Source organism: Zootoca vivipara, chromosome 1 (assembly GCF_965207765.1).
Source record: "Zootoca vivipara chromosome 1, rZooViv2.hap1.1, whole genome shotgun sequence".
Taxonomy (NCBI): Eukaryota; Metazoa; Chordata; class Lepidosauria; order Squamata; family Lacertidae; genus Zootoca; species Zootoca vivipara.
Genome location: NC_142582.1, coordinates 68418646 through 68443815, shown reverse-complemented (window position 1 = coordinate 68443815; position 25170 = coordinate 68418646). Strand labels below are relative to the sequence as shown.

The 25170-nt window shown below is 38.0% G+C and overlaps 1 protein-coding gene and 1 long non-coding RNA gene across 5 annotated transcripts in view; both read right to left on the bottom strand.

Annotated features, from left to right (window-relative positions):
* Nucleotides 1–1327: 1327 nt before the first annotated feature.
* The window catches only part of USP47 (ubiquitin specific peptidase 47), a 47727-nt gene continuing 23884 nt past the window's right edge, over nt 1328–25170 (bottom strand). For 2 of the 4 annotated variants that reach the window (XM_035119002.3, XM_035119021.3), the window contains 20 exons: nt 20222–20317; nt 19969–20121; nt 18354–18521; nt 16179–16310; nt 15225–15301; nt 14813–14868; nt 14263–14375; nt 13135–13239; nt 12569–12776; nt 12213–12328; nt 11905–12024; nt 10810–11590; nt 9427–9602; nt 8414–8494; nt 7415–7530; nt 6783–6901; nt 5823–5953; nt 4249–4296; nt 3841–3971; nt 1328–2787 (listed from right to left, as the gene is read on the bottom strand). In XM_035119002.3, the coding sequence (XP_034974893.2) occupies nt 2613–2787; nt 3841–3971; nt 4249–4296; nt 5823–5953; nt 6783–6901; nt 7415–7530; nt 8414–8494; nt 9427–9602; nt 10810–11590; nt 11905–12024; nt 12213–12328; nt 12569–12776; nt 13135–13239; nt 14263–14375; nt 14813–14868; nt 15225–15301; nt 16179–16310; nt 18354–18521; nt 19969–20121; nt 20222–20317 (3102 nt within the window). In that variant the 3' untranslated portion in view covers nt 1328–2612. The remainder of the gene's footprint in view (nt 2788–3840; nt 3972–4248; nt 4297–5822; nt 5954–6782; nt 6902–7414; nt 7531–8413; nt 8495–9426; nt 9603–10809; nt 11591–11904; nt 12025–12212; nt 12329–12568; nt 12777–13134; nt 13240–14262; nt 14376–14812; nt 14869–15224; nt 15302–16178; nt 16311–18353; nt 18522–19968; nt 20122–20221; nt 20318–25170) is intronic. The other 2 variants (XM_035119011.3, XM_088667473.1) reach the window with 1 other exon arrangement.
* Nucleotides 23708–24037, bottom strand: LOC148687617 (uncharacterized). Its single transcript, XR_015949449.1, has 2 exons — nt 23934–24037; nt 23708–23895 (listed from the first exon to the last, which is right to left on the bottom strand). It is a non-coding gene; the product is annotated as an uncharacterized LOC148687617 (long non-coding RNA).

The following is a 25170-nucleotide window of genomic DNA, read 5'->3' as shown; positions in this document are numbered from 1 at the left end:
ATTGCAGCCCTTACCTGGTGATATGACCAATAGGCTCATCTGCTCCAGCAGTCAAGCCCCTCCCTGAATAATGCTGAGAACCACCAGATCCAAACTTCACAAGTAATTTATCCTAAACCTGTTGTGAGACCTTTTAAACTTTAGGAAAACCCCAAAGTTGTTAAGGTTTTTTGTTACAAAAACGGCAGAAAAATGTGATTTTTCTATTGACTTTCCTAAGACCCAGGACAAAGCCCAGCCTTTCAGAAATTTCCCCCAGACGTGAATTCTGCCTTGAAATCCTGGTAATCCTGGCAGCCCTATTTCAAATAACATACTCCTGATAATACTGAGCACATAGTAGACTAAAGGGGAACTCTTGCAATTGGGGGCTAGAGTGGAAACAGAACCCAGCCCGCTCCAGTAGGAAAGAAAAAAAAAGGAATTGAGACTATGTCAAAGCTGAGTTACTAATACTGTGGTAACTTAATTCTATATTACAGCTAAGGGCAGTCTCTTCATGTTTTCTAAGGAAGGTACTGAAACCCCTTTTTTAAAAAAAGATGCCAAGACAGAGTGCAGCTGCCAGATAACTATCAAAATGTCAATTCAATATCTATGCTGAAATCTCCAAAGTGTGTTAATTTCAAAGCAGGCACAGTCAGATAAGGGGAGTTAGCAAGAGACCATACTCTTTAAAAGCATTTGGCTGTGAGATGTAACATGTAATACTTAACTTCTTCAGTCATTCCCCCCCCCCCCACATAGAACGCACCTGCATGCCTGGCAATAGCCATTTGTCCAGTCCCGTCCCTAATTGTTCCGAACTACAACTGTTTGTTCAAGAAGGTAGCTTTCTTACAGCCAAAGTCCTTGCTCTCCCCTCCCCTCACTCAACTATTTAAAGATCATAAGTCTATTATAACACTTAAATAGCAAGAGGAAGGTGGGTTTGAAATCAGATGCTCAAATTAGTTCGGAACAAAATTTAGTAAGGAACAAAATGATGTTCCTTATTTGGCTCAGCCCTGCAGTCTAGCATCACCATTTTTTTAAAAAAATGTGATTGAGCTGGATCTCGCAGCACCCTGAATTGCAACTTGAAACCCTTGTCTCAAAACTGCATGTTGAAAGCACAGGACTGACACCAAGCTGCATGTGACTTTCTTCCATAATCTGCTGCAGGGCCTTGATAATTTCTTCAGGCTTCATGCTTTTAAGTAGACCTTTGGCTTGAAAGTTAAATCCAAAAAGAAAAACTTGGTATCATGAAGACTAGAGGAAATATTTTCCTCAAGTTATTAAAAGAAGTCCAGAGAAAAGTTATTAAAAGAAGTCCAGAGAAATGTTATTAAAATAACAGAATGAACAAATGTTTTATTGGCATGTTCATTGTTGTAAACAGATCTGGCATGGAAAAGTTTACCAAAACCTTTTATTGATATAAATTAGATGGTATTTCTGAAAAAAAGGACAACCTTCTATAGAATTGTTTGTACTGTAATTGATCTTAAGAACATAGCAAAGCAAAATCTTGTCTAAGCTTTGCAAATGAAATCATGTTTACTGCATCAATCTGTACCACTCCTGAACTACTGGATAATTTATACTGGGAGATGTCCAACTTTTTAAAAAGCTACATATAAAAACTATGATCAACTCCAAAGAAAAATAAAGTATGACTTGTAATGGTACTAGAAGATCCAAACCTGTAAGAGCTCAAAAACAAAAATGTACAAAAATAAGTAGCTGACCCAAAAACCCACCCCCAAAAACTCAGTAACAAGGGAAAATTACAAATCTAAGTACCAAGCATTTGCCAAACACAAAATGAATACAAATTTAAATAGGCAGCTATACTTTTAAATGTATACAGTGAATATTGATATGTGAAGAGAAATACCATAGTAAGCAGCTGAAATGTAGTTCTGCTAACTCAGGACAGTTGTATTTACACACTTGAATGGCACAGTGAAGTCACCTGTTATTCATAACCTAAATAAAAATTGGTTACAACACTGCTCCAAAATGAAACACCATCTGCTGGTAATGGTAACTTCTGCTAAAAAATACATTTATTCTTTTTACTTCAGAGATGTCCTGCTTTGTAGAAGAGAAATCTTAATGAGAGTCAGATAAAAATGTTAACTTTTAAGGGTTGGATTCTGCCAATTCCATCACATTTCCACTCGAGCTTTTCAAAAAGCCACTGTCACATTTACTTCAGAAATCTTCAATGAGGTAATGTGTGCATCAGTGAAAAAAACAGAAAAGAATTCATTCATGGCCTTTGCACAGCTTTTATTATCAAGCTATGAATATCCTGTTTGAGGCTAGTTTACTAGCTACTGTTATGTGCACATTGTCAAATTGCTCATTACCCCTCCCCGCCCCATTTTTGTTTAGTTTTGTTTATTTGCACATCCCTTTATCTTTACAGTACATTTGACTATAGTGCACAACATGATTCCAAATCAAACAGTAACTTGACTGGGCACTGAGCTTGATTGGGCTGCAGTTTTACCAATCAGTGCTGGTGTCTTTACACCTAATGTCCTGCCATAACGGCACTACACAGTAGTAGTGTACCTCTCACATGTAACAAAAAATTCCCCAGGGAAAATGCTGAAATATCAGTCTTGAGTCAAATCTTTATTTGGTGCTCCATCCAGATATATTTTTAATGCTTTTTCTTTACGGGGGGAGTAGGTCACACGGTGTCCAGTTTTCTGAAGTCGGCTGCTTTCCTTTTTCATTAACTCATTTCTCTGCTCTTCCGTTAATTCCACCACTTCTTCAGTTTTATCCCTTTTATATAAATACAACAATTTTAGATTCCATAATAATGCACTTTAAATAAATAGGGCTTGCTCATTTTTTATCTAGGGCATAGTCAATAGATTTTTAAAAAATTCTTTGCATAAGGCTAGGCACATCATGGTAGTAGATGTGTGCTAGATAAAGACAGTTTTTCTCCATGTGGTCCCCCTGAAGCAATAGTCCTATCCCAAATCCAGAAGAAAGAGGTACTGCTAGGCTGGAGGCAAAATTAGGGAGTTTAAAAAGAATATTGCATTTTGAAAACAGGGGGTGTCACCAACACTTCATCAACCTGAGACTCTGAAGGATCATAGAGAATCATAGGGTTGGAAGAGACCACAAGGGCCATCCAGTCCAACCCCCTGCCAAGCAGGATACGGTAAGCAATTTGAGAATCAACTTTAAAATTACTCTCAAGTGCCAAGTGCTTTTGTAAAAATTTACCAAAAAGAAAGCTTGAAAGTGACTCTATGACATCTCCTCTGAATAGATACGCAGAACTCTGAAGTAAGAACCAATGCTTGGACCAGATGGACTGCTGTGTTGGTGAGGAAAAGACCTATTAGCCAGTACTTCACTGGTGGTATGTGAACAGGCATAACCGCAAAGAGCTGCATATTCTGCCACTTGTATCTTTGAGTTACCACAGTAGTTGCACATACAATACTTGAACAGCGGCAACGGTGCACAAAAAGTGTTTTAGCATAATATCCCTACTTAGCTGGAAGTCTGGTGTTGGGCACAGCATCTGAGGACACTTGTAAGGTGCCTAATGTGCTAGCTTCCCCACAGACAACAACATCTTGAAAGCAGGGTTAAGAACACACTGAAGTTTAATTTAATCAGAGTTGGCAGGATCACCAGACTTGGGCAGGCTGATTGCAAGGAGTGCCTGTGCACAAACCACTGACCATTCCTGACTACTCTAAAACATTGCCCCACTTGGGGGGGGGGGTTCAGCTTCAATTGTTTTATTGGTTTAGTACTAAACAATTGCTATGTTTTTCAATGTATTTAAAAAACAACAACAGAAAGGCATACCTATAAAAAATCACTGCTCCATCATCACAGATGTAGAGAGGCCATACATTCAGTGTTGAAACCTTAGGATTCCAATCCAAATCCTGATGTATTTCTAAAATTGAGATCTCACATGGAAATGTTCCTCTGCCCTGGAAAGAACAAAGTACCTTAGCAAAAAGAGCATCTCTACACCAAGAAGATACATACTATACATGGGCAACTGCAGATACAGTAAAGCCATCAGTGAAAGCGCTCATCATCCAGACGCCTGCTCGCCATTCACTCTCCTCCCCACAACAGAGCATACCATTCACTATGGTATAAGTTCAGAGATGCTTGTGTCAAACAGCAAGTGCATAGGAATGGGCTTTCATGCACAGACAAGTTAAAAAAACCTGCAGGATTAAGAGAAAATAAAATTCTCACCTTTGCAAACTCAATGTTTTCTAAAAGGATTCCACTTATTTCACTAAGCTGTAAAAAAAAATCAGTGCCAGATTTATTTGATGAAGAGATAAATAAAAGATAAATAGCAGATTTGTTATCACAAATTGCATTTGTTTTATGCACATTTAAAGTTCTACAAAAAATGTTATTTAAAATATTTCTAAATGTTCATTGAATATAGTATACAATAGGACATTAGATTACTTCACATACAAATACAAAACAATATTCATTATCCAATTTATACAGAACCAACAAAATAATATAAAAACTAAAAAAGATTGAGGCAACATAACCCTTCATAAATGGCAGGCCTAAGAAAAATGTCTTAAGCATGTTGAAAGGACTAATGTCTGAATAATGTCTATTTAGAGCAGGCATTCTGCCACTTCAAAAGAATTTTTTCCTTAGTACGTACGTACATACATACATACCTCTGCTAAGGACTCAAGAGAAAGGATCCAAACATCTTAAGGATATAGGCAGGATGGCTTGACAGGAGACATTTCAGACCCAAATTGCTTAGAGCTTTAAAGTACTTGGACTTGGAAATGAACAGGCAGGAAGTACTGTACTAGCAGAAGTTTCCTTGTCGTCATCAAAGGCAGCCCCACATGTAATCCATTACAGTAAACCAACTGGAGGGCTACCAAATCATGAATCACTGTGGCCAAGCTATTTCCACAGGCTAGTTGAAGCCTCCAGCTAGCTGAATCTAGAAGAAGCTACTTCTTGCTATCAGGGACATCAGGGCTTCAAGTGTCAAGACTTGACATAACAATCAGCACAAAATCCTAAGAAGTGCAGCTTTTCACATATTGAATGCCATTTGTAAATACCGAACAAAACCTCTGTTGGCAAACTGCAAGTATGATCTTTACATGGATATGTGACCTTCCCAACCCCCATCAACATAACTAACCACCATCAGCATGTGTCTCGTCTGGATTAAGCCTCAGTTTGTTGAATGAGTTCCATGGTGAGGAAGAACAGAGGTCACCATCACATGGGATGGATATGGAAAGGTGTACAGCTCCATAGTTAATTTTCCCTCCAGTTGGGGGTTAATCAATTAACTACAGGAGGGGCAGGGAACTCAGAACTGGGGGTCAAATATCGCAATCCAGGCCTCTCTATTCAGCCCTTGGGACTTTTCCTAGGTCACATCCTTTCCTCCCAGTCCATATCACTCACTGATCGTGCTCTTCCAAGTGCTCTTTTCTGGCTACAATGTATCCTTAGACTGACCATTCTTGATAGTTTGAAATGGAAGACAGCAAGAAGTGTGTGCATATAGAAACCTCTGAAAGGTCACATACATTTTTCTGTCCACGTTTGCTTCTGACCCCATCTACCACTGGCATGCAATCCTCAGAAGTTGCTCATAAATAAATGTGATGGCTCTTGAGTTGACCAAAGTGTTCTGCACCATTGGTATCAACAGGAGAGGTAGAGAGAACAAAAGCTGCCCTGACCACAATTAGCAGGTAGGGTGTTGGATGACTCTCCCCCCCCCCCCGCCCCAACCTCCATAGGACTGCTCTATAATTTACCTTTTCTTTCAATTCATCAACACTGCTGCTCTCCAAAACTACTTCCTGAAATGGATCCAGCTTCATCTCTGAAGGCCTCCACCTTCTTGACAGAACAGCAAGCTGTGACATAGATTTCATTTTTTCTGCTCCTGAAGAAGAATTGATAAACTTATTAGCTGAGGTGGCAAAGTTAATGTGTTTAATAGAAGAAAAATCATTATTGACATTTATTAAGAATTGGAAATACAAGGACTTTTTGCATAAGAGAAAATGAACTTGCAATATCTGGATTTGAAATTGGCTTATAGAAAATAGAATGATTAGATATTAATGGCATACTATATTTAGCTGAAGAACAGAGAACCAGAAATATTTTTATCTTTTTTCATTTTCTCTTTTGTCTCCCCACCCCCTCTTTCCAACTTTTTTTTTCTGTTCCTTTTTAGATTAGATTTTAAAACTATTTCTTTTATTCTGGTGTATTATAAAAAGATACTTTGTACGGGGTATGAAGTTTTGTATATCTTTGGATAAGTGTCACTAAAAATAGACATTAATTTTTTTAAGAAAATATTTGAGCAAGTAGTTCCACAGATACAGAATTAAATATTTATGTAGTCTCAATAAAAACTATTTGCAGAACAGATATTCACAAATTCATTAAGGATACCCATGAATAACATTTATAGGTTTTTAATCCAGTTTCCAATTTGAACTTCTTTCCTGCATATGAATCTCTCAAACTGATTATGCTAAGACATCTCACTCACAGTCAAGTAATTTAATACAGCTCCTGCCACTCATTTGTCCCTTTTGAATTACTATAATACATTAATACACATTGGTTGCATTTTGTCTCACTAAAATGTCTTTTTAAAAAAACTGATAATTTTCTGATAATATAGCTAGCTAATTCTGGTACACTTAAAAGGTTTCCAACAGTTAAGCTAAATAGTTTTAACTGTGCAATCTTATTACCATCAAGTATTTCTAAGAAAACCTCCCAGTTACTTGAAATATTAATGTCTTCTTCATAAACATGATAATCCAGAAACACAGTTCCTGGGTTTTTCCAGGTCTTCTTTCTCAGGCGAAATCTACAGGAAAAAGATTTGCAGAAATGTTAGCATACATCCATAAACAAAGCCATGATCAAGATCAAGGCCACAATATTTAATCTGAATAATGCCTTTTTTTACATTAGGGAAAGGTCATGTGTTCTACTACAAGCACTTAGCCAATGTGAGCTAAGAGGGGCTAATACAACTTTTCAATACCCATATGGAATCCTTTGGTTTTTTTTAGGATTATGTTTTAACTTGCAGAAATAGAGCACGGTTTTTGTTTCATGAGAAACAATATAAAGTCTGATGCAGAGGCAGATCTTGTGTGCTACATTGTGCTAAGTGTCCATGACAACACTGAACAACCAAACTAGGTTTCCCATGTCAGATTATTTGCTCAAGATTTAATTTTAAAACATGTAATAAAAAAATTCCCCATACTTTTTTGCTTTAAATGGCAAAAAATCAATGGTACCCCATTTTTTGTAAGCATCTTGAGTTCAGGCTTTAGGCGCCTCACATAAACTTCACTGTAGTGTGATTTACCTGTCAATAGTCAGATCTAGTCCACACTGTTCCCTGAGCTGAGGAAGTAGCTCCTCTTTTGACTGCCGCACAGTCATTCCTTTAGCAAAAACAGAATCTAGAAGAAACTTGCAGGGCTGCGAAAACAAATGTAAAATTATTAAGCTTCTTAGAAAAATCACTCTCCGGCACATTCATAAAAGGTGGAGTTATAAAATACAGGACTGCTCCCAAAGCCTCCATAGCATTGAAAAAAATACCCCATGGTTTCCACACATGATCACCACCAATGTGACAAAGACTATTTAGGATTTCTGTTCATCAGGTATGCAGAACTCAGTAATAAAGCAATGCAATTCTTTAAAAGTGCAAATTACTGGTTTGTTGTTATATGTCATGTCCATTTAATGATTAAGGAAAATATATGTCACTGTCTTGTGTTGTATGAACTCAACATCAATACAGTAGTTTAACCAATGATTGTTAGTAATGGGGAAACAATATTAGACTAGTTTTTTATGTATTTCCTCATGCTTATATTCAACCATTCCTTCCATGGGTGCAGGGAGGAGCTAAGAAACAAATCTTTAGTGCTGGTTCATACTTCACAGTAATCCAAGGCTCATATGTTTTTTTGTTCCCAGTTCAAGTATGGGTGGAGCAAAGAAGAGCAATTCAGCAGCATGCAATAGTAAGCCATGGTTTATGGTTCACCATGACATGTGAGCACAGTCAGAGGCTAATTAGAATGATAATGACATGTAATAGAAATGAATTACTTTCAATGTGCTAAGTTGCATTCCATTGAATTTGTGTTTCTAGAATCTGCACCTTCTCTGTGGCAACTAAGTGACAACAGATTCATGCCACAATTTATATGTTAAATGCATAATTTCTGTTTTTTTGTCACAGTTGCTCCCATAAAAAGATGTTGCACATACTCAAATAATTAAACTGTAAATGGTCCAACTTTCAGATGATAAGCTAGCCCAAACACAAGAGTTTTCAAAGTTTACTTACCTCTGGATCATTTACCAAGAGCTGATAAACCTTGACTCTGTATTCACCTTTCTTCAATGCTCTCCCAAGCCGAATTGTTATCTTTTAAATTAGGGGTGGGGAAAGTAGAAACAAGATTAGATGTTAGCTGTCTCTTATCATCAACATGGAATATAGTCAATACCAGGCGTGTCAAGTGGTGGGAGCTGTGGAGTCTTCAGCCCCCCAAAAATTTTCAAGGAAGGACCTGGGCTCCACCAAAATCCTGTGGCCCCGCTCCACCTCCTTGCTGATGTTGCACAGGCAAGAGAAGACAGAGTGTAGAGCCCGGCGGCTGCACCCCGCCCAATATTGCACAGGGAAGAGGCCGAGCACAGAGCACAGCTCTGCACTCCCCATTCCCCACCCAGTATGCAAGCATCTCGGTGGCAGGATGCATGCACATCCTGGCCCGGCACACAAGCGCTAGCGCGCTAGGTGGGAGCGGGGCACGTGATGTGTAATGTGACGACACATCACATGATACATCCCCACAATTTGGGGGTCAAGTTGATGCCCTTAGTCAATACAGCAAGAATCATAACCACCAGAAGGCCCACAGATTTTTGTAATTTTGATATTACAGGCATGAGGGAATGGTTGCATTACAAAATTTAGAGTCTCAGATTTTAGGAGGATGAAGGAAGGTGTGGCAAGAAGCTTTAAAAAGGGTGTTCAACAGACTCAAGTCAGGGATTTTTTTTTAATGTGGAATATGCTATTTGGGTTAGATGACCCACCCAAGTCATCTAGCTACAAGTAAGGTGAAGAGAAATTACAGTTTCAATTATGGAATAATATATATATTTAACAAAGGTTCATAACTTTGTTAATACAACATAACTAGTTGTAGAATGTGGTTTTTCCTATGTAGCTACTAAGTCCCTATATTGCAACACAGAGACAAATGCTTCACAGGCAAAATATCTTAATAATCCGCATAATCTGGACCTTAACTGCATGTATTTCAGTATTTAACAGCATATTTTGCTAACCTTGTTGTCATCTGAGAAGGATGAAAGGGTCTCATTCAGCCGAACACTCTCAAACTCCTGATTGCTGGCATAAACACGAAAGACCTTAAACTGAGAGGATGGAACGCCAACAAAAGGTTCCAAGTGTTGTTTGAAGGCAGAGAGCGTAATTCTTTTATCAACATGAATCAATAGCCCTAAGGGAAAAAAGAGAAACAAATAAACAAACCCAATGAAATTCTTTGTGCATAATGTATACTTGCTAATATCTACTCCTGTATGCTACTCCTGTAATGTAGCAGTGTCAAGTGAATCATCTTCAAGTGCTCTCCACTAAGTGCAGACTGTGAACCACAGTTCAGCAACAAGTAGAATGGATGCTTGTATCTGCTTTGCTAAGCCTACCCCCATTCACTATTAGGAAACAAAACAAAACAAAACAAAAAAGCCTGACACTTTTCTTTTTTTACAGTAGATAAACTTTATAGGCATAGTTAGTTGCCCTTTCGAAATGAATCGTGTTTGCCAAATTACAGGCACACAGGTCCAAGAGTTTGGGGAGGAGGAACATGTCATTAATGTTATCCGCTCCTCCCAAAAAGGAACAGTCTCTAATTTCCCCCCTTTTTTGTCACACAGAAGAGGCATGGCATATTTGCAGCATTTCCTGTCAACTACAGAATGGCACCTACCATTTTCACTCAAATGCAAATACTCTGACAAAATATGAAGATTAGCCATGCAGGTTTCCAATAAAATATTGGGCAATAGAGAATTCTCCACACTTCATTCTCTTATATTCTCCAAAGGGCAAGATCCAGCAGTGTCAGCCCACTGCACAACAGATTTTCACTTGCACAGTGGGGCCTCCATATCCCGCAGCTCTCTGCAGACCTCCAAAATCTTCTCTAGAGGATTGATGGACCAGACCAGGGGTAGGCAACCTAAGGCCCAGGGGCCGGATGCGGCCCAATCACCCTCTAAATCTGGTGCGTAGACGGTCTGGGAATCAACGTCTTTTTACATGAGTAGAATGTGTCCTTTTATTTAAAATGCATCTCTGGGTTATCTGTGGGGCACAGGAATTCGTTCAATTTTTTTCTTCAAAATATAGTCTGGCCCCCCACAAGGCCTGAGGGACAGTGGACTGGGCCCCTGCTGAAAAAGTTTGCTGACCCTTGGACCAGACCCTCCAAATTAGTTATAGGGATGCAGCGGACTATACAGTGTACAAGAGGAAAGGTGAGCCAAAATTGGATATCACTCTGAGTATCTAGGAGAATCTTTCTCCATTTTGTAAATGCATGTGTGAGTAAATTTACAAATTTTGTTGAAAGGTGGCATGCAAATGTAAAATAATAAAAATGTACATTTCAAAACATATATTTTGCCTTTCATACATACATTTTTGCCCCTCTCCCGAACCTTCTTCTGCAATGTAGGGCTCTGCTTTGAAGTACATATATTGTGCTTCTCCCCTGCTCTTCCCACTTTCATCATATTCACTGTCGGTTCCAGAATCCTCTTCAGCTGTATCCCATGTTTCTTTTTTCCCTTCGTTGGCTTTGGATCTCCGACTGCTTGTTATACTGTGTGAGTCAAGTCCATTGGCCAAGGGTATAGCAGCGCTGTCTACATTGCACAATGTGTCACTGCTGTGACTGGAACTAAGAATATCACTGTCCACCGAACTTGTACTCCTGTCATTATTCACATCAGAATCTGATCGCTCCTCTGACTGGAAATTATCTGGATCAGAAACCTGTATTTGGTTTTCAAGTTCTCGGTTTTCTGCTGATACTGATGAGTCTACCTCGTTTGAAGGAGATTCAATGTTTTCAAAGTCACTTGCCTCTGTGCTCTTGCTGCTGTCTCCATTATCCCCTTCTTGCTGCTGTTGCTGTAGAGATAAGGTTTTAAGTTTTTCAGTGCTTTCTTCTAGGATAGCTTCTACTGATTTCATATTACCTAGAGGTCCTTTCACTCTTTCACATATTTCATCTAGATTTCCAGAGTCTCCACTGGCTTTCTGTAAAACTGTCCGCCTGAACTGTGATCCAGGAGATTGTTCTGGTAATGAAACGTACAGTCTGATTGTATTTGCATGCCGATCTAGGAGTTTCCATAACTGTGAATCTGTAAATGCCAATTGTCGATCCTGAGACTCTGAACTTTCAATAAATACCTAAAATATAGAGATGAAATGAAGAAGAAAAATTCTGTTTCATAAGGAATTTATATAGAGAGCACTCAGATATGGAAATACACAAAGGATGCATCTGTCAATTAAGTTATTCTTACAGGACAGGTTTATGATCTTAGCCAATACTGCTGAAATCTAGACAATGGTTATTCTCTGGAAGCCACCCCATCTAATTTTGTTTTCATAGGCTATTTGAGATAGAGGGTTGTTGTTTTTAACACATGTTGACATACAGTGGATTTAAGAAACAACATTAGCACTTCCCAAGACGAAACTAATTTAACATAAAATCTTACTTTATTGCTCCTAAAAAAGCCTTCAGCTTTAAGTGTTTTGTTAGCCACACCGAGGAGACGCAAATCATTGTAGCAACGTTCCAGCACAACCCGCATTGTTTCAGCTGGCAAATGTACAGTCTAAGGAGGCCGAAAGAAATAAGATACTGTTTATCTTTTTATAGTCAGCTTACAAAAAACGATTATCTGCATATAATTTCTTTTCAGGGTACATTTTATACAATATAGATATTGCTATATCTTTATAAAACAGAAATCCCATGCAAGAGTGAACTTTGTAATAACACAAGATGATGCAATTGATTTACCTTTGAAATGAGATGCTTAAATTCCGTAACTGTCTGGTTCAAATAAGCACGAACACTAATTGGAGGAACCACAGTTTCTTGCTTTAGGTCAACAACATGAACTTTTACCATGACTTCTATCAGAATAAGAAAATAAATTATCACACATGAAGACACATTACATGAAAAAAAGAAAGGTCATCATCGCAACAGCTGCAGCCATTTAGTAGATAAATTAATATCTCTTCAGATAAAGCACATAGCATAATTTTATAAAATGATTTCAGACCTCTCTGTTTAGCTAAATTAAGCATGTTTATTGAAGGAATTAATGTTTCTCATTCATGCACAGGGAATATTTAAGAAATATTACTTACCACCAGGTTTGTAACACTGGAAAGCTTGGTCAGGTCGCCTTGTTTCCAGGAGCAGATCAAACATGTATGTTGATTTAACACCTCCAAGCAAGATTCCCATTGGAGTGTCCTCTTCTCCTTCATATGATCGCTCCAAATAGTCGTGGAACTCATCATATTTAACAAGACGACAGCAATCCAGGGGAACTGCTTCTTCTAAATCCATTATCTAAATGCAAAGATGAATAATAATTCCTTGAAATGTACAGTAAATTCTGAGCAGGCGTTCAGTCAAAACTGGAGTAAATGGGAACTATTATTTCAAGTTTTACAATTTGATCAACTGGTTCTTGCCACCTTGAGTTTAAGAAAATACGAAAAATAAATATAATGTTAAGAGGTGTTTGCATGCTCAGTCTAGACATGTCAAGATTCCCCTCAGCCCTACTAAAAAGTGGACCAGGAAAATTCTACTTTCAGTATTGCTATTGTCTAATGAAGACTCAGCTAATTAGTTAAGGTTTACCATGAATACATGGATTTATACCCAGTGTATAAATTACAATCTGAAATACATTATACTGTACCTTGTAAGCTATCTCGACAGCTTCCTTCAGAGTCTTGTCCTTGTGAACTTCTAGTTTATTCTCCATCATTATTTGTTTCACAGGATGCAAACAGAACAATTTTATCTGTATAGTCATAAACAAAAGGATCAAGTCAAATAGATTTGAATACATTTGATAGGTATGATCTATGAAATTATAAAAATGCAGTAGTAGTATCTAGCAATGTTTAGAGAAATATGCTCTATGCACAACCATTTTGAGCAGAAGGTGGGTTCACAGAGGGCAATTGTCAAACAAGGCAATTAATGAAAATTTAGACCTACTGTACTTGGGCAAACTAGGTCCCTAGAAATCTATAGTGTAACAGTAATTTGTTAGCACAGCATCAAGTGAGAACATGCAGGCAATTCAGGTATCAATGACCTCTGATGTAACTGATCTGCATATATTACACCTCTTTTGTGGAGACAAATACTACAGGATACAGAAAGTCATCTCTTCACATTAAAAGGGAATTTCTACTTAGAGTTAAAAATCTCCTTTTACTCAGTGTGTGTTTCTTGCAAACTGAAGAGATGCATATATTCACACCCATGAATTCTGCAATATTTTCATGCAAATTTTTTAAAAAATAGCTCATTTTGGCTCTACAAAAGAATTTCCATGAAACTACTGGAATTTGTAGATTAATTTATTTATTTTTCTTTAATGAAAAAACACTGCTTAATTAGAAACATGCATTCAATTTCAATGGGAATTTCCCCAACCACTCTGGGCGGCTTCCAACAGAAAAATGAAATGAAATAATCTATTAAACATTAAAAGCCTCCCTAAACAGGGCTGCCTTCAGATGTCTTCTAAAAATCTGGTAGCTGTTTTTCTCTTTGACATCTGATGGGAGGGTGTTCCACAGGGCGGGCACCACCACCGAGAAGGCCCTCGGTACTGGACCTTAATATTCCTCTCTAAATTAATCATCTTTATATTTTAAAAGAAGAAGAAAATCACAACATCTGGAGTTGATGATGGCTGTCTTAATTTGGGATTGAGTCTTGACTGATTTCCATGGGGAGGGGGAAGTCAATGCACAATCCCACCACATGTGAAAGCACAAATTCTATTGAGATAAAACATGTCAGAACAAACCTTGCAAGTATTGCGCTCTATTTCACGTTGTCTCTTTTCTTGTTCTTCCAACTCCTTTTCTTTTTCTACGAGTCTTTTAATGTGCTCTGGATATTCAGTCACTTCTAGGAACTCTAACAATGCAAATAGGCAAAAGTTCAAATGAGCTACTCTTTCAGAACGTTCAGTACTTTGCTTATTCTTCATCTAAAATAGAGATCAAACCACCTTACATAACTGCTTCCAGGCAGCCTTTCATATAAACAGTACTGACACATATCCCCTTAGCCTTAGCAGCAGAGCTGCATCATGCGCCTTCAAGACCATCTCAAGGCCAACAGCAGAAACACCATACCTTTAAATTCTCTATGTAATTTTATCTGTTGTACTGTTTTAACTCTCCCCCCCCCACACACACACATGCCCTTGCATTTTATAAGTATTTGTGTAAGGAAAGACACTGGAGGGTGTGAATTAATTTATATTTTAAAAGGGACAGTTGTCTTTACTCATTTCTGCAGTTATATTTGTTGTGAAATATGAAACTATATTTATGAAAACCACCACTTACTTGCATTCCTCGTTGTATCCTTCAGTCTATATATAAGCATGTATGCATTTGTAGAGCTGTTGGAAAGATTTCAGAGTCAGTATCTATTGTGGATGTGGGGGGAAAACCACACCTGCACACAATATCTAAACTAAATGTGTATAAACATACTTAAGTCTTAATAACACAAACACTTTTTACAATTAGCATAGTGGACCTCAAGACCTAGCAATAAAAAACCACCTCTTTGATTAGGCTAGAGACTACCTAAGGGTGAAATCAAGGTATTTTGAGGGGGGAGACACAAATCTTCAAGTCAACAGTACATACTGAGAAACCTTTTATCCATAACTCTGAATATAATTATATTAATTCAGAAAATTCAGTTGAACTATACAGTACAAGTTTTATAGTGTATTTAAACTTTCCTAACCTTGCAAAAGCACTGGAATAATACCCTCTGCTTCCAGATGTTCCGCCATAAGTTTTCTTAATGTCTTCATGAGTTATCTAGGGGAAAAGATGTCACGTGATTTTCCCTGTTAATTACTTCATCAGCTACAGTAGCATATCTAAGCTGCAATATTAATTATGGGCTACATTACAGGGCTGATATAAGCTATTCTCTCCACTTTAGCCCAAACCCCATCTAATGTCTCTAGACAAATGTTGTGGCAAGCAGACTCAGACCCTACCCCACAGTATGCGGAAAAAACTGCACTACAGGACTATCTTAAGGCAGTCTGCCTTATTGTAGGTTGATGAAACTTGACCATAACCTGCTGCCTGAAGTTTTTGAGGGCCTTGTGTATCATTATAAAGACTTGAAGGGTATTGTGCTCATAAATGCTACAATTGGCTTTTCAGTAGGATAAGGAGAAGTAGCAATTTTTGTTTTGGCAACTTTCGTCTTTCCTTGATTGTCATGGTGTTTGCTGCCCTTGGGTTCCTTCGGGAGGAAGGACGGGATATGAATTCAATAAACAAACACCCCAAAAGCAACACATTATATATCTTCCCCTTTCTATTTTAACTAGAGCTGTCAACTTACAAGTTTTTAGTTTTTTTATTTTATGTCTGTGTACCCCAGCTTCAGGGTGACTGACAATAAAGCTGAACAAACACACACACACACACACACACACACACACACACACACACACAAAAGGCAGTCTGCCACAGCCACAGTCCTTTCCAACCTGCAATATAGAGAATTAACTGCATTTGCTTTGGAATTTGAATGGTTTTTTGAACTGCAATCTTCATGATCCCCTACCCCAAGCCTGTGAATATGTCCCACTAGCTTATGGGTGCTGCCATTATAGTTACATGAGTGCAGGCACTATGTCTCAGTGACTGGAAACCGAATATAAAACAATTAACTTACCTTGCTAACATGTTGATCATTGAAGCTGTACCATTGATCATCAGTGAAAGATTTTATGCATGCATAGTAATGGCCTCCAGCTGCACTTCCCGAATGAACCATGACAGAAAACAGTTCATATAATAATGAATTCTGTGAGACGGTAGAAATGAGCATTGTTCAGAAAAAGGCTACAATTATTATTTTTTGCAGGATTATATAAAATTAAATTTTAAGATTTGTTCAAGTTTGACGGTATCTCTCTTGATTATAGCAACCATGCCCTAAAAGAATAAAAAAAATTCCTTCCAGTAGCACCTTAGAGACCAACTAAATTTGTTATTGGTATCTGCATGCCACATGAAAGCTCATACCAATAACAAACTTAGTTGGTCTCTAAGGTGCTACTGGAAGGATTTATTAGTTTTTTTTGTTTTGACTACGGCAGACCAACACGGCTACCTACCTGTAACTATGCTCTAAAACAGGCATCCCCAAACTTCGGCCCTCCAGATGTTTTGGACTACAATTCCCATCATCCCTGACCACTGGTCCTCTTAGCTAGGGATCATGGGAGTTGTAGGCCAAAACATCTGGAGGGCCGCAGTTTGGGGATGCCTGCTCTAAAAGGTTAGTACTAATACTTCAAATTTATTACTTAGTAGCTACCACACCATTAAGTACCGTATATTCCAGCGTATAAGACCACCCCCAACTTTTGAGAAGATTTTCCTGGGTTAAAAAGTAGTCTTATACGCAAGAATATACAGTAACTCCTTTCCATGGATGTTTAACCAACACCTATGAGTATCTATCAGAATACTTCTGGAATGGCACATTTCAAAAAATTGTAGAAAATTTTCAGATTATGACCCTGTCCTCTAACATAGTCATAATACCATCTAAAAACATTTAAACCATTTCTCTTCCTTCACCAATTTATTAGTATAGTAAACAGCATTGGATTGTGGTATTGACACTGAAGACAGCTTATGAACCATTTCTAATATTTCAAACACATTATTCCAGCCAGTTGTATACCAAGTTTTCTGGACAGCAGCTAGTTTTTATGTTGATGCAGGGAAGCAGTCCCATCCTCATAGCAAACTGGTAACTTTTAGCCAATACTGCTGTTCCTCCTCCTTGCACTATATGAAACAATTAATGGGTCATATCTGGGGGAAGGAATTTTCCTAGATTGGGTAATGACTTTGCTATCCCCACATTATGTATATCATGTTATTATGTAGATATCATGAAGATTAGTTCTGCCTTCTGATCCAAGCACTACAATTTTGACTTGACCATATAGACATGAAGCCGTAGTCATGTTTTTCTTCAGCATTTTCAACATCTGACAGGCCAGTTTTACACTGTAAGCTTGTAAAGGGATTTAATGTCAACAAAAATATAGAGTTTCAATCAAAGGAAGTACAGTGGTAACTCGGTTTAAGTACACAATTGGTTCCGGAAGTCTGTACTTAACCTGAAGCGTACTTAACCTGAAGCGAACTTTCCCATTGAAAGTAATGGAAAGTGGATTAATCCGTTCCAGACGGGTCCACGGAGTACTTAAACTGAAAATACTCAAACCGAAGCATACTTAAACCGAGGTATGACTGTAATAGTCCTGCTCTATTTTGCCTTGGTCAGACCATACCAGGAGTACTGTGTACTGGGCACAATTTAAGGAGGATATTGACAAGCTGGAATGTGTGCAGATGATAATACCAAGATAATCAAGGGTCTGGAAACCAAGACTTATGAGGAAAAGCTGAGGGAATTTGGTATGTTTAACCTGCTAAAAAGGAGATTGAGAGGAGATATGATAGCAATCTTCAAATATCTAAAGGCTGTCATATGGAGGATGAAGCTCCGCTTCCAGAGGCTGGAACCCAAACCAATGGATTCAAGTGACAATAAAGGAAATTCCCACTAAACATCAGAAGAACTTTCTGACAGTAAGAGCTGTTCAACAGTGGAGAACACTCTCATGGGAGGTGGTAGCTTCTTCTTTCTCGGAGGTTTTTAACCAGAGGTTGGATGATCTAGTCGAGATTCCTCTACAATTCTAAATTCTGGAATATGTATTATTCATTGATAGCATAACAGAACTCTCTCAATAAGGCATACATTTTAAAACCATGATCAATTATTGGGTGGAGCAAATCACACATAGCCATTTTTACAAAGTACCTTTTCACTGGCAGCTTTTGAAATCCTTTCAGCAGTACTATTGCTTTCCAGACATATTCCTTCATCAACCCCATCATCATTTGAAAAATCATTGCTCATCTGATCACTATGACAACTGCCTTCATTCTCTGCTCCACTGTCAGTGCAGCTCTCTGTTTGAGGAGACTTCTTAAAAATAAGTAACCAGAAGCAGTTTAGAAAATATTAAGGACCTATACATCTGATGAACTTTGTATGTAATGTTCGTGCTGTACTCTTGAATACTACATAAACATTAGACACATTCCTTAAGATTTCTTATCCTTCAACATAAAGAGTTCCATAGACCCAATCTAGTTCAAAGTACTAGGATTCAAAGTACAAATGTGGATTCCCAAGGACTCAAGAGCCCCCAAATATGCATGAACAGAGGCTGGGGAAATAGGTTTGAGTGCCTCTCCTCATTCCTTGTACTACCTGCATACATGATCATGTGTACATGTAGGGCCAAGGGAAAATAGGGCATTATAGATGCCCATGGGAACGCTCTGCACATGGTTTCATTGTCTGTTCACTGATCTCTGAACTGTTCAATTGTAACATAAAAGTTTAAAATAAGCTGTGGTCACACCTTAATGAACAAATTTATCATGGCATAAGCTTTCGCAGAACTGTGTCATAATAAATTTCTTAGCTGCTAAGATGTCGCTACACTTCATTGATTTTTCTACCCCCTTGGATAAAGATATAAGACAATACAATAATAGCCTTTTGTACAGGAGTCAGCAGAAGGCAGATCAACTCTGAGGACTCTGTACTCTATAGCAGACTGGCAAGGGTTTCTAGTTGTTTTACAAGAGTAACAGAAACAGCTAAAAGGCTGTCCCCTTTTAAAAAATCCCTGCTGAAATAAAGAAATCTGGATTTTTGGCATGAAAGAATGATGAGCTCAAGTCTGATACTCAGGCCAGGAATTTTATTCTGTATGTGCTCAGGGTTCCTCTGTTCCTTTATTCAAACTATATTCCTACATCCATGGACTACTATTTTGCATCTGGATCCTGTTGGTGGACCTCAAGTTTCCAGTAAAGCACAAAGCAGATTTAACTTCAGACAGCTCAGCTCACTGGTTACAGCCAGTGATGTCCCTTTGTAATCAAAGAGCTTCTAAGCCAGTGGAGGCAGCCTCTAGCAGAAGGGAGGGAGCGTTTTCTGCCAATTCCCCCTCCATCTTGCAGCCCCTCTGAGAATAATCTCCAGAGGGCTGGGAGAATCTTCCAGAACAAGAAGGTATTTGCAGGGGGAGGGGGCAGAGTGGCAAATATCACCTCCACACTTCCACCAGTGAATCTCTCTGATGGACCAAACATGCAAGAAGTACCAACTTGGTTCCATAGTGAGGGCTAGATTTTTTTAAAAAATGGGTGTTTTCATCTGGGATTGAAAATTTTTAAAACCAGGTATCACAGCAACAAGCCAGTGTTTAAAGTTTAGCAAGAATTTCAAAAATGATATGTTTAGGCATTAATACTGGGAATAGATTTCAAAATGATTTTTGTTTGATACTCAGGCCAAGAAAACTACATTTGAGAGATAAAGATAATTCTTAAAACACAACCAGCATGTGGCTTGTTACCTCATCTTCAATATCGATAAATGAGCCCATGTCTAGCTCTTCAGGAAATGTCATACGGTCATTAAGTTTTATCCTGTGCATAGTGGTGTAATCAAAGTCAAATCTCTTTAGCTGCAAGGTCAGCAGATAGGGAAAATGCAAAAATCGCAAGCCCTGGAAAACATAAGGCAAAAAAAGAAAGAAAAAAGGCAATGATAAATATCAAGGATATATATCCAGTTAGTCCAGAGTTCCATCAAAAGGCATTTATTACCTTCCTTGCATCACATTTCTTCTTACACCGTTCACAGAAGTACTGATTGGGGCCATCAAGGATCTCAGGCTGAATGAAAGCATGTAAAGCTTCCTCCTAATCAAGTGGAGAGGAAAAGATAAGCAGCTGCTGAGACAGATAATGTGGAACTGTGCAACAAGCAAAGTTCATTTAACAGGTGATTTAATATTTTAAATCCATAAACAAAATAAAAAAGAGCAGCTACTGGGTTAGGGAGGAAAAAACTCACAGGTAAACAACTTTTGCATTCTGCCTTAGGTAAGCAGTCAAATCATGATCAATAACACATCACATTTTATTAACAAATTGATGGTTCCATCAGAATTAGGTTTTGTGAACAATCTTAGTCTGTTATCTTGCACATCACATTAAGCCACAGTGGCACAGTCAGCAGTTTCATGGCCTTACCCCCCTGGTTTAAAGATGGCCTTGATCTTTCAGGAACAAGTGCAAAATAAAGCAGAGGACATATTTTAAAAGGTATTAATTCTGTTCCGTCATCTCTTAAAGGTTTTGTCATATTAATCTGAAATCTTAGATTTCAGTTCTGCACATAGCTAAGTGTATATTAAGTCCCATTAAACAGAATATGCCTATTTCAGTGTATAAACTGCCAACAGCCTAACTTTATATCATTCCATGGATATATAAGAGAGGTGGCTTATGCTTGCAATTTTTCTAACACAGATTAAAAAGCTCCATATATGGAAAAATGTGTGTGCACTGTCAGGTATGAAAGCAGAATAAGAAATTCATTTTTCTGGTAAGCCTAAAACCACAGAGGCAGCTACCCAATGGAGTAGAATTTACTGAATTAGTCTGTAGTCAGGGGGTACTGATGGGTACACAGTACTAGCACCTCTATTTTGTTGTTAAAAGTGTGGCACTAACTGTAACAACTTCAGTGAGTGCCAGCACCTGTTTTTCTAGGAAAAAAGCACTGCCGTATACCATATCAAAAGAGAATATAACCTACATTTAAATTCTGCATAAAAGCAAAATATATTGAGACCCCAAATAATACAGAATGTTTTAATTGTTGCTAAAACTAAAAATTGAAAATAGGGTAGATAGATTTCTCAGTTCTAAGGACATAAATTCATTCTATCAGTTGTCTGAAATGGATTCCAAATCCCTTTCAATGAGGCTGGAGGCTTTTGTCACAAAGGTGACTACTTTTCATGTCACATATCCCTTGTAGGAAACTTTTTTCTTTTATTCTCTAATATTTAATGTTCCTTAGTAAAGGTTCTAATATCAGAATAAAGCTGACATTCAAGAATATAGTGAAGTAAATCCTCTGGCAGTGCTATCCCAAGATGCATAAACAATTTTGGGCCAGTGTGCTGGAAAAAAACCCTCTCCAGTTGAACCATTTATTCCATCTGCTCAAATGGAGTCAGGTACAACTTTCCCGTGTTTCTCATATTATAAGACATGTCTTATATTTATTTTTTCCTCAAAAAAACACACTATGGCTTATTTTCAAGGGATGTCTTATTTTTTTCCTCCTCCTCCTGCCGCGGCCGGCATTGCTGCTGCGCCTATCACTATGTCTTATTTTCGGGGTATGGCTTATATTCCTTGAATGCTTAAAAATCCTGCTATGGCTTATTTTATGGGTATGTCTTAAAATATGAGAAACAGGGTATTACAGGTTTCCCATTCTGCATGAACCACAGTTTTGGCATCATTTTGTCCCAGATAGTTTTGCAGTGTATCTACTATGGGTGTGATTAGATCATTCAATAAATCCTTATATAAAAAGGTGCCACTTTTAATGGTAAATAAATGCAACAAGTCATTGCTCAGCTTGGCTTGTTCCAGCTAGTTGGTACGCTAAATCTGTGACTCATTAAGAAACAAAGGGTGGACTCTTCTGAGATGTAGGCAACAGTGAAGCATGCCTCAGTACTTAACACTTGGGTGTCAAGAAATGCCTACTCCCACATACCGTTCTATTTCATATGCTTTGTAGTTTTTTAGTTGTTGTAAGTCACTCCAAGTAATACAAATGTATGAATTTGACTATGCATTAATGACCTTCTCCAAGGGCCTCTCCACAATTGAGGTAAGGCAAGTGGCAGCAAGGGACAGGGCATTTCCAGTTGCAGTGTCCTGTCCCTGGAGGTCCAGGAAAACTCACCTGGTGCCAAAAAGATGGCACTGCATTTTTTGCCAGTAGTAAAAGACCTTTTTATTCTCCTGTGCTTTTAGTGTGTTTTTACAAGGATTTTATGCTTTCAGTGGTTTGATTATATCTTTGTATTAATATGTTTATCACTATACACACACCACTCAGAAAATGATAGCTGAAGGATGGTACAGAAATCCCTTAATAAAATAAGGCAATGTTTCTGGTTTGAGACATGTGTGACTACCTCACAAACGGTGCATGCACAATAGGTATGTTTTGAACATATCAACTGGAAGTCCTTAGCATAAGAAATTAAGAGAGATTCTTATTTTTTCTCAGTGCATTATTCCCCATTTCTCTCTTCTTCCCAATACTATGAATAATATGGGGGGGGGAATTATGAGTTGTATGAAACAACTTGTCAAAAATGCTGAGCATAGGACCTGTTAGTTTCTATTTATGCCAGTTGAGTCTTTTATTCAAAAGTAACTAAAAATATTAAGACACTGAACTTGAAAGCTGACAGAAGACTGGGCTCATGAATTCTAGAAGCACCTTCACGTGTGAAGGTAAAATCAGAGACACCATTTGTCATGTTGTAAAATGAGTAATTTAAAGGCAGATAAGGACATTTTTAAAAGTTCTGAAAGTTACTTACACTCATGATCAACAGCTGTCCCCTGATTTCTAAATAAATAATAGGGGGCTTAATGGGAGAGAAAACTCACCAATTGCAAAATGGCTGGTACACAGCTTATAAGATTACTATCTAAAGCATGTTGTTTGATGGATCCCACTTTGGGAGGAGATCAAGGATATGGGAAGGTCTTCAAAAAGCCTCCAATTCATCCCTTCTCCCTCCATTTCTGAGAGCTCAGAGAAGCACTAAGAACAAACAGAACAAAGGTTTTACAGCCCCAGCTTTTCCATGAAACAAAAATTCTGTCATTGTTGAGAGAGGAACTCTTTACAAAGGGACTGTTCTTCAAACCATAATGGGGAAGGTAGGCGGAACTACTCTACTTGGCTCCTCTGCACCACTGGTTTTTTTTTAAAAAAGATTGTACCTAAATATTGCAGAGTACAAGGAAGTATTTTTTAATCAATTATAAGCGACAATCTTTGCATCAGAAGGCAATTACTATTAATTGGATTACAGATTTTGCAGTTTTGACTCTATGAAATATAAAGCACTCTGAAGCAAGCATGCATATCACCTGTACAAAATATAGATTTTTAGACTACAACTATGACCTGCTAATAAGGCCATTCAGGGAACAATTGCTGACTAGAATGCTTAAGTAATCTGCACCAAAACAGTTGAGGTATTTTGTTTTCCAGCAACATCTTATTATATGGGAAGAAATTAGTCAGATATAGAAATATGCAGTACAACAGAATGTGTTACATATTTTTCATTAAAAATGGCATGTGTATGATTGACAAAGTGGTTATGTAAAATTTATGTAGACTGTGTGATGTGCAAGTCAACAAGGAACCATATTATTATATAGATCTATATCTATGGATATAGATCTATATACAGATATAAACAAAAACAAGTGATGCTCCTATGGATCTTCAAAAGTTGAATGAAAAAACTCATGAATGGTAATGCATTATTTAATGACTTTAGAGCTTACCAAAGAGGAAGTGATGCTCAAAGTAATTTTAATGGGATTTTTACAGATCAGTTTTAAAAAAATATGTGTTATATTTGACTGCTGTGTATTTTACGTCTTTCTACAATTTTCTATACTTTGTATAATTACAGGAGGTTGGATTTGATGATCCTCAGGGTCCCTTCCAACTCTACAGTTCTACGATTCTATGATGCTTCTGCCTTATATGAATGAAATTGAAAGGTATTTTATAAATATTATTTCCAACAAAATGTCTCTATTAACTGGCATAAGTTGGTTTTCAATGTGGTCCTGACTCAAGGAAAGTCAATAAGAAATTATAGAAAAGTCAAACCATTTAAAATTTATTCTAGTAGTTAGATCCCATGTCATAGTTGGCCTCCAAAGGCTCCCTTGTGTGTCTGTGACTGCGTCCGTCCCTTCCCAGTGTTCCCCTAAATCTGCTTCAGTGTCTTAGTGGTGGTGGGTCTTTCAGATCAGACCTTGTATTGCATGGGGAGAAGAGAAAGGTGACGTCCCATTGCAGAAGCTAATGTGACACTAGATCACCCAAAGTACTTCATTTCTCATATTACTATCAAGGACAAGGAGATAGATTAACATTCGCAGGAACATCCAGAACCTGTCTAGTCAAAGCTATTACTGTTGAATGTAATAGGATTTACTTCTAGGTTAGTATAGATTCAGAAGTAGGGTGGAATGCATACCAGAGGCTAGATGCTAGTATGAGGTGCTGTGTCCAAAATATGGCATCTTAGTCTAGTTCTGGCTTGGTGATGGTGCAGCCTACCAGCTACAAATAGTGGTCAACTAGGAACTGTTTTTGCTGGGCACTTGGCACACACAAAAAACTCAGGGTGATTATCAATTGTCTGGAAAGTCACAAAGTATGACTGGTGAGCTTCGATCACCTTGCTGGTCTACAGTTTATGTAGAGCTGGCACAAGGACATTTCTACTGAAGCAGTTTATAAGTAGTCTCATTTGCATCTTTCTTCTATGGTACACAAAGTTGTGTGTGTAAGGTTTCTAGTCAGTCTCCCATCTGACCAGACACAAACCTGCTCAGCTTCAGCATGGTTGATGAAGGATGCGCCTTCAAGACGATGGCCTATTTTAATCTTAAACCACCACTTCAGCTTGGGAAAT